This window comes from Podarcis muralis, chromosome 11 (genome assembly GCF_964188315.1).
Source record: "Podarcis muralis chromosome 11, rPodMur119.hap1.1, whole genome shotgun sequence".
In the NCBI taxonomy this organism is placed as follows: domain Eukaryota; kingdom Metazoa; phylum Chordata; class Lepidosauria; order Squamata; family Lacertidae; genus Podarcis; species Podarcis muralis.
In genome coordinates, this window is record NC_135665.1 from 63,825,676 (window position 1) to 63,841,697 (window position 16,022).

The following is a 16,022-nucleotide window of genomic DNA, read 5'->3' on the forward strand; positions in this document are numbered from 1 at the left end:
TAAATTGCTTTTCCTCTGTTGCCACCTGCAGGAGCCAAGTTCAATTGCAGCTGGAAAACTTCAGAAACTTTTGTGACCGGGTGGTACAGTTTGTGCTCTGATTGTTATCCAAGGGCCCCTTCAGCCAATCTATTAATTGAGCATTCATCTCAATTTGCTCACACAAAGTATACATGGAGGTTAGATTATATCTGGTCTTTATTTAGCGTTCATTCTTATTTGTTTTCAGGTCGGCGAGCATCCTTTCTGCATTCACCCTGATTTGCTTGTGGGGCGTTTACCAGACTTTTTGCAGCTTGGAAATTGACACGTAAACGCACTGAGAAATGTAAAATGCACAAATGACTAACAGGAAGGCATGTAACCACTGTGCAAGCAAATTAGGATGAAGGCTCATTAGCATAGCTGTCAACGTTTCCCTTTTTTTAAGGGAAATTCCCTTATTCCGAATAGGATTCCTCGCAAGAAAAGGGAAAAGTTGACAGCTATGCTCATTAGGGTGAATGCTCAACCTAGGGGCCTCAAAAGTCTGTTTTTTAAAAATAAAAAAGTGGATTTGTTGTGCTAGGTCAACAGAGCATTTTATCATAGAATAATAGACTAGATTAGTTGCAAGGGCATCCGAGGGTCATCTTCTAGTCCAACCCTTTGCAATGCAGGAATCTCAACTAAAGCATCCATGACAGGATCTTTTAATCAATTTTATTAAAGGTTTTCAACCTAATATAAAATTGAAACTAAAATAAAGATAATTCTTTTAAAAAATCAGAAAAGAAGAAAATAAAAAATAAAAAATACATTATTATTATTATTATTATTATTATTATTTAGGGCAGCAGCTGAAGAAGGAACAAAAAGGGTTTTCTTGTGTGAGTTTCTTGTGGCTGATTAGCTGCTCTCTCAGTTTGATCCATATTTTAGATTTAGGGGAGCTAGTCTCAAACATTTGTTGGGGGAGACCTAGGTTTTTTGGGAGGGATTTATTTGTCCTGTCTCCACACTTTTTATGATAGAGGACCACTGTAGTCACCCCCAACGACACGTTCCCAAGATGGAGGGTGAGGGAACAGCTGCAGTCGCCTGTGGTTCCTGCGCAATGTTTGCCATCTTGCCAAAGGTTGCAGGCAGCTTTACCTGCAGCAATTGCATGTTGATTGCCCTCTTAAAAGACAAAGTCCAGCAACTGGAGGAACGTGTAGCTACGCTCCAAAGAATTAGAGAGCTGGAACTCTTCTTGGAAGCAACAGAGCACACCGTCTCCACCAAGGAAGAGACAGGGGACTCCCCTGAGAAGGTGGCTAGTTCACCAACACAGGAGCCAGATATATGGAGAAACGTGACTCAAAGAAGTAGGAGGCCCAGGGTTCGCTCTGATTGTTTAGAAATACGCAATCGCTTTGAGGTCCTTTCCCCTAGCATGGAAGACGAAGAGCAGACTCCATTTGAGGATCTCTCCCTCATTACAGTCGATCAGGTATATGAAGACGAGGAGCAAAGGCAGTCCTCTGGGAATGTCCAGGCGACCTTGGAACCGACAGCTCACGGAAGAACCCCGACCAGACCTAAGAGGAGGCGTGTAGTGGTGATAGGGGATTCCCTACTGAGGGGAACAGAAGCAGTGATCTGTGGGCCTGACAAGATGTCTCGGGAAGTGTGCTGTCTCCCCGGGGCTAAGATCCAAGATGTAACTGAACGACTGCAAGGAATCATAAAACCCACTGACAAATACCCCTTCCTCTTGGTTCACGTGGGAACCAATGACACTGCAAGCAATAGCCTCCAGAAGATCAAAAGAGATTACGAGGCTCTGGGCAGGAAATTGAAGCAATTAAATGCACAAATTGTCATCTCATCTGTCCTCCCAGTTGAACGACGTGGCCCAGGGAGAGAGGGAAAAATAGTGGAAGTGAACAACTGGCTTCGCAAATGGTGCAAACAGGAACGGTTTGGATTCTTAGATCACGGAATGCAGTTTCTTGAAGATGGACTTCTGGCAAGCGATGGGCTGCACCTCACAACGGTTGGGAGGAATGTTTTTGCAAAAAATCTCAGAAACCTCATCAGGAGGGCTTTAAACTGACTAATGTGGGGGAGGGAGACAGTGCTCCTGAAGGTAGGAGTCTATCAATTGATGAAGATGATCATCCAAATGTCATAGACCGAATGGAGCAAAGAGCATGCAGACCTAGTGGTGGGAGGAGAAAATCCTTAAATAAGAGACACGGGGGAATGATTAATGGACTTCAATGTCTGTACACTAATGCGCAAAGCATGGGAAATAAACAAGATGAGCTTGAGCTCCTGGTACAGCAAACTAAATATGACATAATAGGAATCACTGAAACCTGGTGGGATAAATCCCACGATTGGAATGTAATAATGGAGGGATACAATCTATTTCAAAGAAACAGACCAGACAAGAAAGGAGGAGGAGTGGCGTTATATGTCAGGGATGTGTATACCTGTGAAGAGATCCAAGATTTAGAACCTCAAAGCCAAAGTGAGAGCATTTGGGTCAAAATTAAAGGAGAGAAGAATAACAGTGACCTCATTGTGGGAGTTTACTATAGATCCCCAAGCCAAACGGAGGACATAGATGATGCCTTCCTGGAACAGATGGCCAAACATGCAAAAGGAAGGGAGATAGTAGTAATGGGGGACTTCAATTACCCGGATATTTGTTGGATGTCAAACTCAGCCAAGAGCATAAGGTCAAACAGATTCCTCACTGCCCTTGCAGACAACTTCATTGTCCAGAAAGTGGGAGAAGCAACAAGAGGAACAGCCATTTTAGATCTGGTCCTAACCAATGTTGATGACCTGGTTAGTGGGGTAGAAGTGGAAGGATCATTAGGCGCGAGTGATCATGCTCTTCTGAAGTTTACTATACAGCGGAAAGGAGCAGCCAAGCATACTAGGACTCAATTTCTCGACTTTAAGAAAGCCGACTTCATAAAGCTTAGGGAAGTGCTGGGTGAGATCCCATGGACAGTAATACTAAAAGGAAAGGGAGTTCAAGATGGCTGGGAGTTTGTTAAGAGGGAGATAGTAAAAGCACAACTTCAGGCAATACCAATGAGACGGAAACATGGAAGGTGCCTAAAGAAGCCAGGGTGGCTATCTAAAGAACTTTTAACTGAGTTAAGATTAAAAAAGGATGTGTACAAAAAATGGAAAAGGGGGGAAACCACCAAAGAGGAATTCAAACAAATAGCCAGCACGTGTAGACACAAAGTCAGAAAAGCTAAAGCACAAAATGAACTCAGGCTTGCTAGAGAGGTTAAAAGCAACAAAAAAGGCTTTTATGGGTATGTTCGTAGCAAAAGGAAGAACAAAGAAACCGTGGGGTCACTCAGAGGAGAAGATGGTGAAATGCAAACAGGGGACACAGAAAGGGCTGAACTCCTCAATGCCTTCTTTGCCTCAGTCTTCTCCGATAAAGAAAACAATGCCCGACCTGAAGAATTTGGAGCAAATGATTCAGCAGAGGAAACACAGCCCAGAATAACTAAGGAGATAGTACAAGAATACTTGGCTAGTCTAGATGTATTCAAGTCTCCAGGGCCAGATGAACTGCATCCAAGAGTATTAAAAGAACTGGCAGATGTGATTTCAGAACCACTGGCAGTCATCTTTGAGAATTCCTGGAGAACAGGCGAAGTCCCGGCAGACTGGAGGAGGGCAAATGTTGTCCCTATTTTCAAAAAGGGGGAAAGAGAGGACCCAAATAATTACCGCCCAGTCAGTCTGACATCAATACCAGGGAAGATTCTGGAGCAGATCATTAAGCAAACAGTCTGTGAGCACCTAGAAAGGAATGCTGTGATCACCAATAGTCAGCATGGATTTCTGAAAAATAAGTCATGTCAGACTAACCTGATCTCGTTTTTTGACAGAATTACAAGCCTGGTAGATGAAGGGAACGCAGTGGATGTAGTCTACCTTGATTTCAGCAAGGCATTTGACAAGGTGCCCCATGATATTCTTGTAAAGAAGCTGGTAAAATGCAGTCTTGACTATGCTACCACTCAGTGGATTTGTAACTGGCTGACTGACCGAACCCAAAGGGTGCTCATCAATGGTTCCTCTTCATCCTGGAGAAGAGTGACTAGTGGGGTGCCACAGGGTTCTGTCCTGGGCCCGGTCTTATTCAACATCTTTATCAACGACTTGGATGATGGACTCAAGGGCATCCTGATCAAATTTGCAGATGACACCAAACTGGGAGGGGTGGCTAACACCCCAGAGGACAGGATCACACTTCAAAACGACCTTGACAGATTAGAGAACTGGGCCAAAACAAACAAGATGAATTTTAACAGGGAGAAATGTAAAGTATTGCACTTGGGCAAAAAAAATGAGAGGCACAAATACAAGATGGGTGACACCTGGCTTGAGAGCAGTACATGTGAAAAGGATCTAGGAGTCTTGGTTGACCACAAACTTGACATGAGCCAACAGTGTGACGCGGCAGCTAAAAAAGCCAATGCAATTCTGGGCCTCATCAATAGGAGTATAGCATCTAGATCAAGGGAAGTAATAGTGCCACTGTATTCTGCTCTGGTCAGACCTCACCTGGAGTACTGTGTCCAGTTCTGGGCACCACAGTTCAAGAAGGACACTGACAAACTGGAACGTGTCCAGAGGAGGGCAACCAAAATGGTCAAAGGCCTGGAAATGATGCCTTATGAGGAACGGCTAAGGGAGCTGGGCATGTTTAGCCTGGAGAAGAGGAGGTTAAGGGGTGATATGATAGCCATGTTCAAATATATAAAAGGATGTCACATAGAGGAGGGAGAAAGGTTGTTTTCTGCTGCTCCAGAGAAGCGGACACGGAGCAATGGATCCAAACTACGAGAAAGAAGATTCCACCTAAACATTAGGAAGAACTTCCTGACAGTAAGAGCTGTTCGACAGTGGAATTTGCTGCCAAGGAGTGTGGTGGAGTCTCCGTCTTTGGAGGTCTTTAAGCAGAGGCTTGACAACCATATGTCAGGAGTGCTCTGATGGTGTTTCCTGCTTGGCAGGGGGTTGGACTCGATGGCCCTTGTGGTCTCTTCCAACTCTATGATTCTATGATTCTATGATTCTATTATTACCCCACCCATCTGGCTGGGCTTTCCATATAACAATCCTCATATGATTCTCATAAAACACAAAATTATAAATATATCTATGTTGCACTCAGTCAGCATTTTCTCTTAATCTTCACACATAATAATAATAATAATAATAATAATAATAATAATAATAATAATATATTTTTATTTCTATCCCGCCCTCCCCAGCCAAAGCTGGGCTCAGAGCGGCTAACAACAATAAAAGTAGCACAGCATTCTAAAATAAATTCATTTTAAAAATTGAATCTTCCCACCTCCCACCTGGGAGACCTTCCTCTTCCTCAGTCTCCCACCCTGAGAAGACCCACTCTGGCCTGGCTCTCATACCAGCCCCTTCCTCTTCTCTCTGTTAGCTCCTTGGACGTATCTTCATTTATCACAAATATAACTTTTCAGTGTGTTAAGGCATGCATCTAGAAATACAACCAGAGAGCCACCAAAGATCACACAAGAAACCCAATCCAAGAGAAAAGGAAGGGCGATCACTCCAAATCTTCAGAGCCATTCATGTAGCTGAACTGCCGCAGAGAAAATTATTGGCAGGGCAGGGAGCGGCGACACTAAGACATCTCAAGGGCAGCTAGCAAGGTATGAGATGCAGCCGCCAGAGGACTCCCCTGCCTTCGGAGAGAACGGCAGCCTGGTCCTGGGGCCTTTGCACACAGTTGTAGGTCTTTGAATCGCCTGGTTTCCTGCTCCTGGGGCCTCTCGTTCCGAAGCAATTTCTTTGCTCCCTCTCCCCATCCAGAAAAGGAAAACCTGGCTGCAGCTTCGCAGGGAGTTGTGCCATCTCTCACTTGCGTAATAACCTTCCTCGGTCAGCTGATCGCCTTATCCAGTTGAGGAAAGCAGCAGGATGCTGGCTCCAGCAGAGGTTGCAGCGGCAGAGAAGTCTTGCTCCCGGTAACCAGGATTAATTTATTAGGCTCATTTATTAGCCTGGCTGAGATGTGTTTTGTCACTGCATTCTGAATGGTAGTCATCTGCATTCCTGGATACAGCAAGGGAGAGAGAGGGCAGAGCTGTTTTTAAACACAGTCTTTATAAAGCTGAGAAAAACACTCGCTACCACGAGGGCCAAGCAACCACTGGCCGCAGCTATTAGATCTGTGATATTATGGAAGCTCAGTTGTCCCGTCGCCAAGGAAAAGGAGAGAAGCGTCAGAGGGAAGATGGCTCCGGGACAAAGCCAATTCTTCATTCCTCTCTGGAGTCTCAGACATCCCGGCAGAGTTATCTTGGAAGAGCTGCGCTACTGGCAACAGGACTCATCATAGCTGTGGCCGTGGGTCTGCATTGCTACACGGTTCCTCCTATGAAGGCAGAGAGGGTAAAGGTGAAGGAGGTGGACCTGTGGCAGGAAGGCTTCACCATTGGAAACCGGGATGGAGAAGTGGTCTTCAGGATGGCCTTCCAATCAGGCGTCCTTGACCTGGAATCTTGTTCTAAGGAAGGGGGAGTTTTAAGCTGTACTGGTACAGAAAGGGGGATGTTCAGCTTCCTCATGCAGACTGTCAAACCCAACGAGGCGGTGACGTGCTACATCATCCGCTGGGAAGAGTTTGAGGCAGACTCTGCGGTGGAACACAAAATGTTCTGGGGGGACGCCCACTGGTATGGAGGCTACGAGATGAGCAGACAGCAATGGCCAATCAGTCTACCTGGAAGCCAGGAACCTGCGCCGTTTGTGACTAGTGATGTCTATTCTTTCAGAAACAGCTTTGGGGGCATCTTGGAGAGGTATTGGTTGTCCTCCAAAGCAGCTGCCGTCAAGATAAGTGACTCTGTGCCCTTCCACCTTGGGTTCAACGCTTCGGAAAGGTCCCTCATATTCCAAGCCAGGTATAAAGATTCTCCATATGAGCCGTTGAACGAGCCCTTCCCACAGTTGAGTTACCATGTCTGCATAGGTTCAGACATTACCTCTGTCCACCGGTACATGGCCCAGGTCCATTTCAGGAAACCTTTGAAGGTGCCTTCAGAAAGGATGTTCCAGTTTCCAATCTGGTCAACGTGGGCCATGTACAAGAAGGAGATTAACCAAGAGAAAGTTCTGGGATTTGCACAGATGATTAAAAAGCACGGTTTCAAATACAGCCACATTGAAATTGATGACATGTACACACAGAATTATGGTGATTTTGACTTTGACCGTTCGAAGTTCCCTCAGGCAACAGATATGTTCGAAAAGCTTAAGAAGGATGGCTTCAATGTCACCATCTGGATACACCCTTTTGTACATAAAAGTTCCCCAAACTTTGAGGAGGGAATAGAGAAGAAGCTTTTTGTCACGGAACCACAAGGGACACTCCCTGCCATGGTTGTGTGGTGGAACGGTGTGGGCGCCATATTGGATTTCACCAACCCTTCGGCTAGAAAATGGTTCCAGAGACACCTGAGGCAACTCCGCACTAAGTACGGTGTCTCGTCCTTCAAGTTTGATGCCGGTGAGACGTGCTACCTTCCCAAACAATTCCACACTTTCCACACCTTGGCAGATCCCAGCATTTGGTCCCGGCGTTATGCGGAAATGGCCATTCCATTTCACGAGCTTGCCGAAGTCCGAGTCGGCTACCGATCCCAGCACATCTCTTGTTTTGTTCGTATCATTGACCGGGACTCCATTTGTGGGTATGAACTTGGGCTGAAGTCCTTGATACCAACGGTGCTGACCATTGGCCTCCTGGGATACCCTTTTGTACTGCCCGATATGATTGGCGGGAATTTTCTCCCTAACAAAACGGAAGGTGCTGTCGACATCCCAGATCGGGAGCTCTACATCCGATGGCTGGAGCTGTCGGCCTTCATGCCTTCCATGCAGTTCTCCATCCCACCGTGGCTTTACGACAGAGAGGTCATAGACATCGCCCTGAAGTTCACCAGGCTCCACGAGTCTTTGGTTGCCCCCCTCTTGCTGGAGCTGGCCGGGGAGACCACCGACACTGGGGACCCCATCATCCGGCCCATCTGGTGGATTTCTCCCCACGACGAGGCTGCACACAAGATCGATTCCCAGTTCCTCATTGGGGACACCCTGATGGTGGCCCCCGTCTTGGAGATGGGCAAGCAAGAGAGAGACATTTACATCCCAGCTGGCAAATGGCGCAGCTACAAAGGGGAGCTCTTTGAAAAGACACCCCTTCTTCTTAAGGACTACTCTGTCCCTTTGGACGAAGCGCCTTATTTTGTTTTGAATTCGTAAGCTGCCTTGGGGCCAGGGAAAGGCCTTGGAGCGACCTCGTCTCTAGCCCTCAAGGTGACTTTGACTTAATCAGTTTATCTTAAAAGAAAAGCTCTTTTTTCACAGTTTTTTTTTTTTTTAATGCTAATGTATTCCAGTTACAGACCTCATCTGGCTTTTAGTTCTGCTGAATCTGTGCAGCTTGCAATCTTTTTATCTCACTCTTCCAGGATGGGGAAGGGCCGTTATCTCCCATGTTGCAGAAGGCGAAAGTCAGGACCAGGTTAACTCACTGACGTTTTGTGCGTATGAAGGGAGGCTTTCGATATCACGGTCCAATTCTACACACAGATCTGCATGCACACACTGCAACGGGGGTCCTTTGGAATGATTCTCCAGAGAGGACCATGCAGTGACAGCATCACGGAAAATAGATACGGGCATTGCAGAGAATGTTCTGTGAGCTGGACGCTTCTCGCTAGTCAAAGCAATTTCTGTTGTGAGCTGCAAAAATGGAGGTTTCCTACGCCAAAAATTATCCAAATTATGCATCGTGGAATTTTTGTCTTTCAGAATAAATTAAGCATGCACTTTTGCACAATAATTAGCACCACTAGGTGGAACTGAGGGCTCGTTCTGTTCTGCTTGTGCCATGAGGCTTTCCCCTTTCCTACTCTTTAGCAATAGATCAGAACAAATATCAATCCAGGGAAAACCTGAATTGCCTTTCCTCCAGTTGAATTGCCTTTCCTCCACGCCCCCCACCAAGCCTGGTGGATGATGATGATGATGATGATAATAATAATAATAATAATAATAATAATAATAATAATAATAATAATAATTCATTATTTCCTCAGCCACTCTGGGCGGCTCCCAACAGATTAAAAACAGAATAAAACTTCAAACATTAAAAACTTCCCTAAACAGGGCTGCCTTCAGATGTCTTCTAAAAGTCAGATAGTTGTTTATTTCCTTGACATCTGCTGGGAGGGCGTTCCGCAGGGCGGTGCCACCACCAAGAAGGCCTTCTGCCTGGTTCCCTGTAACTTGGCTTCTCGCAGTGAGGGAACCACCAGAAGGCCCTCAGCGCTGGACCTCAGTGTCCAGGCTGAACGATGGGGGTGGAGATGCTCCTTCAGGTATACTGGACCGAGGCCATTTAGGGCTTTAAAGGTCAGCACCAACACTTTGAATTGTGCTCGGAAATGTCCTGGGAGCCAATGTAGGTCTTTCAGGACAAGAGAAAGAGTGTTTTGCAGAATTCAGAAGAATCTAGCAAGGGCTGAGGTGGAGCCGAGCGATGGTTGCGGTTAAGTCTTGGACCGGATAGTAGGCACAAGAGGCAGGAAGAGATGGGGCTTTGCATTACCTGCCGCTTGGCAAGAAGAAAAAGGGTGTTAAGTCATGTTTGGTGAACCTGCAGCCCTCTAAGTGGTGTTGGATTATGACTCCTGTCACCATCCCTGACCATTGGGCATGCTGGCAGGGGCTGATGGGTTCGAGTTCAACAAGGACTTTGTACGTTCTCCATCCTTGCCTTCAGTGTCCTTTGGCTGCTGGGCCACTGGAAACCCTGCCCGGCTAATTGCAAAATGTTCTCAATGAGGTCTAGAAGCTTTCTGCTTTAAACTGAGCAACACTGATGTTTTCCAAAAGCTACAGTCTGTGTTCTTATAAACAAAAAACCCTGCCCTTTCCCCCTTATGGGGTATCCAAGAGCCCATATAGAGTCCTTACGTAGGTTCCCTACTGGTAGGAGAAAATAACAGAGGCCAACCAGAGAATATTGAGAAGCAAAGCAGCTACTAAGCCTGATCTTTATTGATCTGTTGCAACAGGGTCCTCACTCACCACACGCAGGAGAGAGAAGGTCATACCTACATCACAGAAAGGGCGGTCTACAGCAGAAATCTGAGTGCTTTGTTTACCTCCTGTCTGCCAGGTTACCTGTTTAATGGTCACTTGATTGGATACCTGGAGAGCCTGGCCAGTCTTTTGTAATGATAAATACTTAGTTCCTGAGCCAGGTCACAGGCTCACACCTTATTCATATCTTAAGACAGGATTTGTGAAGGAAAAGACAATGGGGAGGCTTTTTCCATTTTCCTTTGACCTTGCAGAGAAAACATTTGCTCAGTTTGGGAATCAAAATGGTTTCAGGTTGGTTTTCCTGTGCTGATCTATGTACGTGCTTGGTTGGTAGGTACACTTATGAACATTTAACATGTATCTAAGACCTCAACATTCCTATCGCAATATCAGGGTCTGTATTTAATGGTCCAAGGGTTGGACAAATAGAGGCGTATCTACTAGAAGGAAAGGAAAAAAGGCCAAGACAAATACAAAGTCGTTGCATGAGTGGCATGCTGACAGACATGCCTTGAAGGTAATGCTATTGCAAACAGTACAGAGGGATGGGCCATAGAAAGAGTTTTCTTGCCTACCTGCGTGTAACAACCAAGCCAAACCAGTCTGGCCTGCTGTGCAGTAGCTGCCTATGTTTCTGTTATCAGGGAATGTATCAAGATACAATAATAAAGTAAATAACTTACAGCAGAGTGGATTTCATTGCATAGTTTTACCTACAACAAATTCATGTTACAAGTTTGAGAAATTCATGGAGGAGAGGACTATTGATGGCTGCAAGCCAGGATGGAATATATATTTTTAAAAAAATTAAAAAATTGTCCAGTAGCACCTTAGAGACCAACTAAGTTTGTTCTTGGTATGAGCTTTCGTGTGCATGCACACTTCTTCAGATACACTGAAACAGAAGTCACCAGACCCTTATATATAGTGAGAGGGTGGGGAGGGGTATTACTCAGAAGGGTGGTGGGAATGCGTGATTGGCTGATAGGTGTGGTAAACCTGTTGACGACCGTTAACGACTGCAGTTGGTCTTAAGGAAAAAGCAAAGGGTGAGATGGCCAAAAATAGCTTTATCATGTATAACAAGATAAGAATCCAATGTCTCTATTCAGACCAGGTCTCTCCATGGTTTTAAGCTTGGTAATAAGTTGTAATTCGGCAACTTCTCTTTCCAGTCTTTTTCTGAAATTCTTTTGTAATAAGACAGCTACTTTGAGATCTTGTATAGAATGTCCTGGGAGACTGAAGTGTTCTCCTACTGGTTTCTCTGTCTTGTGATTCCTGATGTCAGATTTATGTCCTGGGAGACTGAAGTGTTCTCCTACTGGTTTCTCTGTCTTGTGATTCCTGATGTCAGATTTATGTCCATTTATCCTTGGCGCAGGGTTTGTCCTGTTTGTCCAATATAGAGGGCTGAAGGGCACTGTTGGCCTTTGATGGCATACACAATGTTAGAAGATGAGCAATTAAATAGTCCTGAGATGGTATGTTTGATGTTGTTGGGTCCAGTGATGGTGTTGTCCGGGTGTCTGTGGTAGCAAAGTTGGCCTCTGGGTTTATTACAGGCTCTGTCCTGCTTCCATGATCAAAGGCAGCAATGCTTTTGAATCCGTTTCTGAAAACCACAGGAGGGGAGAGGGGCTCTTGCTGGTCGAATCCTGTTTGCTGGTTTCCCGTGTTGTAAACAAAAATCTGCCCTTTTCCCCTTATGGGGTATCCAAGAGCCCATATAGAGTCCTTTCGTAGGTTCCCTGTTGGTAGGAGAAAATAACAGAGGCCAACCAGAGAATACTGAGAAGCAAAGCAGCTCGTAAGCCTGATCTTTATTAAACTGTTGCAACAGGGTGCTCCCCTCACAGGCAGGAAAGGAGGAAGACCCAGAACCAAGGTATGCCTGTCCTTATATAGACATTTTAAATTGCCCACCCTGGAGTCCAAGACCACCCCCAGACACACCATACCTACATCACAGAAATCTGAGTGCATTGTATATCTCCTGTCTGCCAGGTTACCTGTTAATGCTCACTTGATTGGATACCCTTGATTGGAAATAGAGGTATATAAATATTTTGTATATATAAATACATTAAAATGTATCGGACCAGCCGTGTTGGGGATGGAAGTTCCAGACAGGTGGGAACCTCGACTTACTCGATCTCATCATGAGGAAAATTCTCCCTTTTTCTCTGTACTAGAGATAGAGAGTAAGAACTCGATGCAAACACATCATTTTAAAAAGTGGTGGGTTGTTTTCTTAAATAACTGAAGACAGAGTGTTCTTTCTACCACCTTCCCATTGGCTCTGAGGAGCTTCATTCTTCGTCTCGGAGGGTGAGAAGTGTGTGGGGTGTGTGCGGGAAGAACAGCAAAGTCTATTTCTAGTTTGAAGAGCAGATTGGAAGCACAACAAGACTTTCGCACAACGCCAGCCATCCTGGCTCCCCCATCTGGAAGTTTGTCTGCTCCATTCCCAGACTGCAAGCGGCAGCAAGATGATTGACGTAAATGTCAACTGAAGGCCCAGTCCCCTTCTTGCCAGCTTATTGCGTAAGCCCCACTGACATGAAGGGGGAGCTTTGCATTCGGGCTGGATGCAGATATATGTTGTTGTTGTTTAGTCATTTAGTCGTGTCCGACTCTTTATGACCCCCACAGACCAGAGCACGCCAGGCCCTCCTGTCTTCCACGGCCTCCCCCAGTTTGGTCAAACTCAGGCTGGTAGCTTCAAGAACACTGTCCCACCATCTCATCCTCTGTTGTCCCCTTCTCCTTGTGCCCTCCATCTTCCCCAATATCAGGGTCTTTTCCAGGGAGTCTTCTCTTCTCATGAGGTGGCCAAAGTATTGGAGCCTCAGTTTCAGGATCTGTCCTTCCAGTGAGCACTCAGGGCTGATTTCCTTCAGAATGGATAGGTTTGATCTTCTTGCAGTCCATGGGACTCTCAAGAGTCTCCTCCAGCACCAGAATTCAAAAGCATCAATTCTCTGTCGATCAGCCGCCTTTATGGTCCAGCTCTCACTTCTATACATTACTACTGGGAAAACCATGGCTTTAACTATACGGACCTTTGTCGTCAATGTTGCGTTTGCAAAGTAAAGGAAGGATTGAACTCTGATTAATAAGAATAAACACAGAGACTTGAACCAGCAAGACTCTGGGAAGGGTGCGTATAATCGTGTCTCTCTGTGCTTGTCCGATGTCTGCAGCCCCCTGGCCCAAGCCGTTTTTATTCACAAAAGAACTTTTTACAGTGTTCATAAGAACCAATCAGATTTCTTCTGAGCATTCAAACAAACCTCAAGTGGGGACAAAGTTAAACTATAAACACTAGTTATCCATGCATACTTTTGGGGTAAATGAATGAATACTACAAAGGAGCGAATACAGCAACCCCGGAGGTCATAAACAATTAGTACACATAATAATAATAATAATAATAATAATAATAATAATAATAATAATAATAATTAATTTATTATTTGTACCCCGCCCATCTGGCTGGGTTTCCCCAGCCACTCTGGGCGGCTTCCAACAAAGATGAAAGATACACTAAAATGTCACATATTAAAAACTTCCCTGAACAGGGCTGCCTTCAGATGTCTTCTGAATGTCAGGTAGATGTTTATCGCTTTGACATCTGATGGGAGGGCGTTCCACAGGGCGGGCGCCACTACCGAGAAGGCCCTCTGCCTGGTTCCCTGTAACTTGGCCTCTCGCAATGAGGGAACCGCCAGAAGGCCCTCAGTGCTGGACCTCAGTGTCTGGGCAGAACGATGGGGGAGGAGACACTCCTTCAGATATACTGGACCGAGGCCGTTTAGGGCTTTAAAGGTCAGCACCAACACTTTGAATTGTGCTTGGAAACGTACTGGGAGCCAATGTAGGTCTTTCAAAACCGGTGTTATATGGTCTCGGCGGCCGCTCCCAGTCACCAGTCTAGCTGCCGCATTCTGGATTAGTTGTAGTTTCCGGGTCACCTTCAAAGGTAGCCCCACATAGAGCGCATTGCAGTAGTCCAAGCGGGAGATAACCAGAGCATGTACCACTCTGGCGAGACAGTCTGCAGGCAGATAGGGTCTCAGCCTATGTACCAGATGGAGCTGGTAAACAGCTGCCCTGGATACAGATTTGACCTGCGCCTCCGTGGACATGATAAGGAGGATGGCCAGGAGGACAACAATCACTATCACCTTCATGTGAGATCTGTTTCCTGGCCTTAAGATTAACATCCTAAGATTAATATACATTAGAGAGCTACTTCAAATAAGCTTGCCCACAATCTTTATGGCCCAGGATGCCTGCCTGGCGAAGCAACTGCTGTGTACTGCTGTGTACGTGACATGTGAGGGGAGAGAAATGGGCAGTAGAGGCAAAAGGGCATCAAAAGGGCATGAATGTAGAATCTTATGGGATTTAATCAGAAATTATCGTCAATATATCAAACCCAGTCAACACAATGTCTTCATCGTGGACACGATGGCTTGATGTATATTCTATAATTCCTCATGGTAATCCCATCTGATTCCTACAGTCAAGGTGATGTCTTTGCTTTTTAAGATGCTGTCTAGGTTTGTCACTGCTTTTCTCCGAAGAAGCAGGCGTCTTTTAATTTTGTGACTGCTGTTACCGTCTGCAGTGATCATGGAGCCCAAGAAAGTAAAATTTCTCACTGCCTCCATTTCTTCCCCTTCTATTTGCCAGGAGGTGATGGGACCAGTGGCCGTGATCTTCGTTTTTTTTGATGTTGAGCTTCAGACCATAATGCAGATATATAGGCAATTCTTAAAGCCACCTTCACAGCTTGGGGCCTTCAGATGCATGCTATACATTTAGAACATATTCACTACACATTTAAAGTGCATGACCGTCAAAGGATCCTGGGAGGTGTAGTTTATTCAGAGGGCTGACATTTGCTAGGAGACTCCCATTCTCCTCAGAGAACTACAGTTCCCAGAGTTCCTGAGGAGGAAGGACTGCTTGGGAATTGTAGCTCTGTGAGGGGCATAGCAAATAGCAGTAGCTGCTCCCCATTTTTGAAAATGTAGTGCCTTGCTATTGTACCATAAGCTTTATATGTTTTAAGTGTGGTGTAATGGTCAAAGTGTCAGATCGTGACCTGGGAGAGACCAACCCTACCTCACAGGGGTGTTGGGAGGATAAAATTGGGGGTGGGGAACCACTTTTAGCTGCTTGGAGGAGAGGTGATATATTGGTGTTGGTTTGTGTGTGTTTGACAACACTTAGCTGGAATCTGCACACATATAAGAAACACTGTGAAAATGTTTTTTTAAAAAACGTTTTGAAAAAGCAATTGAATTTTGCATAGCTCACTGTCGCCATCTTGTGTCACATTTGTACATTGCACTTTACATTTAAAACGTTTTATTTGCAGCTGTATAGCTGAGTCCTTAGTCTTCGTTCCTGACTAGTATAGCAACGTTTGCACCAGAGCCTAGGAATTATTCAGGATTAAGATGAGGGTCCAGTTGGGTCCAGTCATCTCCCACATATCCTCCAACATGTCCCAGAGGAAAATGAGGGTGCACGTCTTTGGGGAGCCCACAATCCTGTGCGAGTCATGTGACACCCCCCATGAGAGCATGCCCCCCCAAAATACGCGTCTCTCAGGGATGTCCTGATTAAATTGGGGCAGTTAAGGGGTCTGCTATCACATCTTGAAATGCTGTCTCTCTGTCAAAATTTGAACGCACTTTTACACAGTCTGTGTGAGGAGAGTTGAAATCACCTGTTCCTACAACATTTTCTCATTTGTCTGCTTCCCTTCTCTAGCCCAAAAGAACTCCCAGAGATTTGGCCGGGGGGGGGGTAGCAGTAGGGTAGACATTTGG

At 45.6% G+C, this 16,022-nt stretch overlaps 1 protein-coding gene across 1 annotated transcript; it reads left to right on the forward strand.

The window, feature by feature from the left end:
* The first annotated feature begins 5,948 nt into the window (after nucleotides 1–5,948).
* Nucleotides 5,949–12,142, forward strand: LOC114606349 (myogenesis-regulating glycosidase-like). The gene has a single exon (XM_028748488.2). The coding sequence runs from the start codon at nucleotides 6,238–6,240 to the stop codon at nucleotides 8,320–8,322; it is 2,085 nt and encodes a 694-aa protein (XP_028604321.2). The 5' UTR covers nucleotides 5,949–6,237; the 3' UTR covers nucleotides 8,323–12,142.
* The last annotated feature ends 3,880 nt before the right edge of the window (nucleotides 12,143–16,022 follow it).

Excerpts from the sequence above, each read along its gene's own strand:
- LOC114606349 (XM_028748488.2), top strand. The coding sequence starts at position 6,238 with ATGGAAGCTCAGTTGTCCCGTCGCCAAGGAAAAGGAGAGAAGCGTCAG.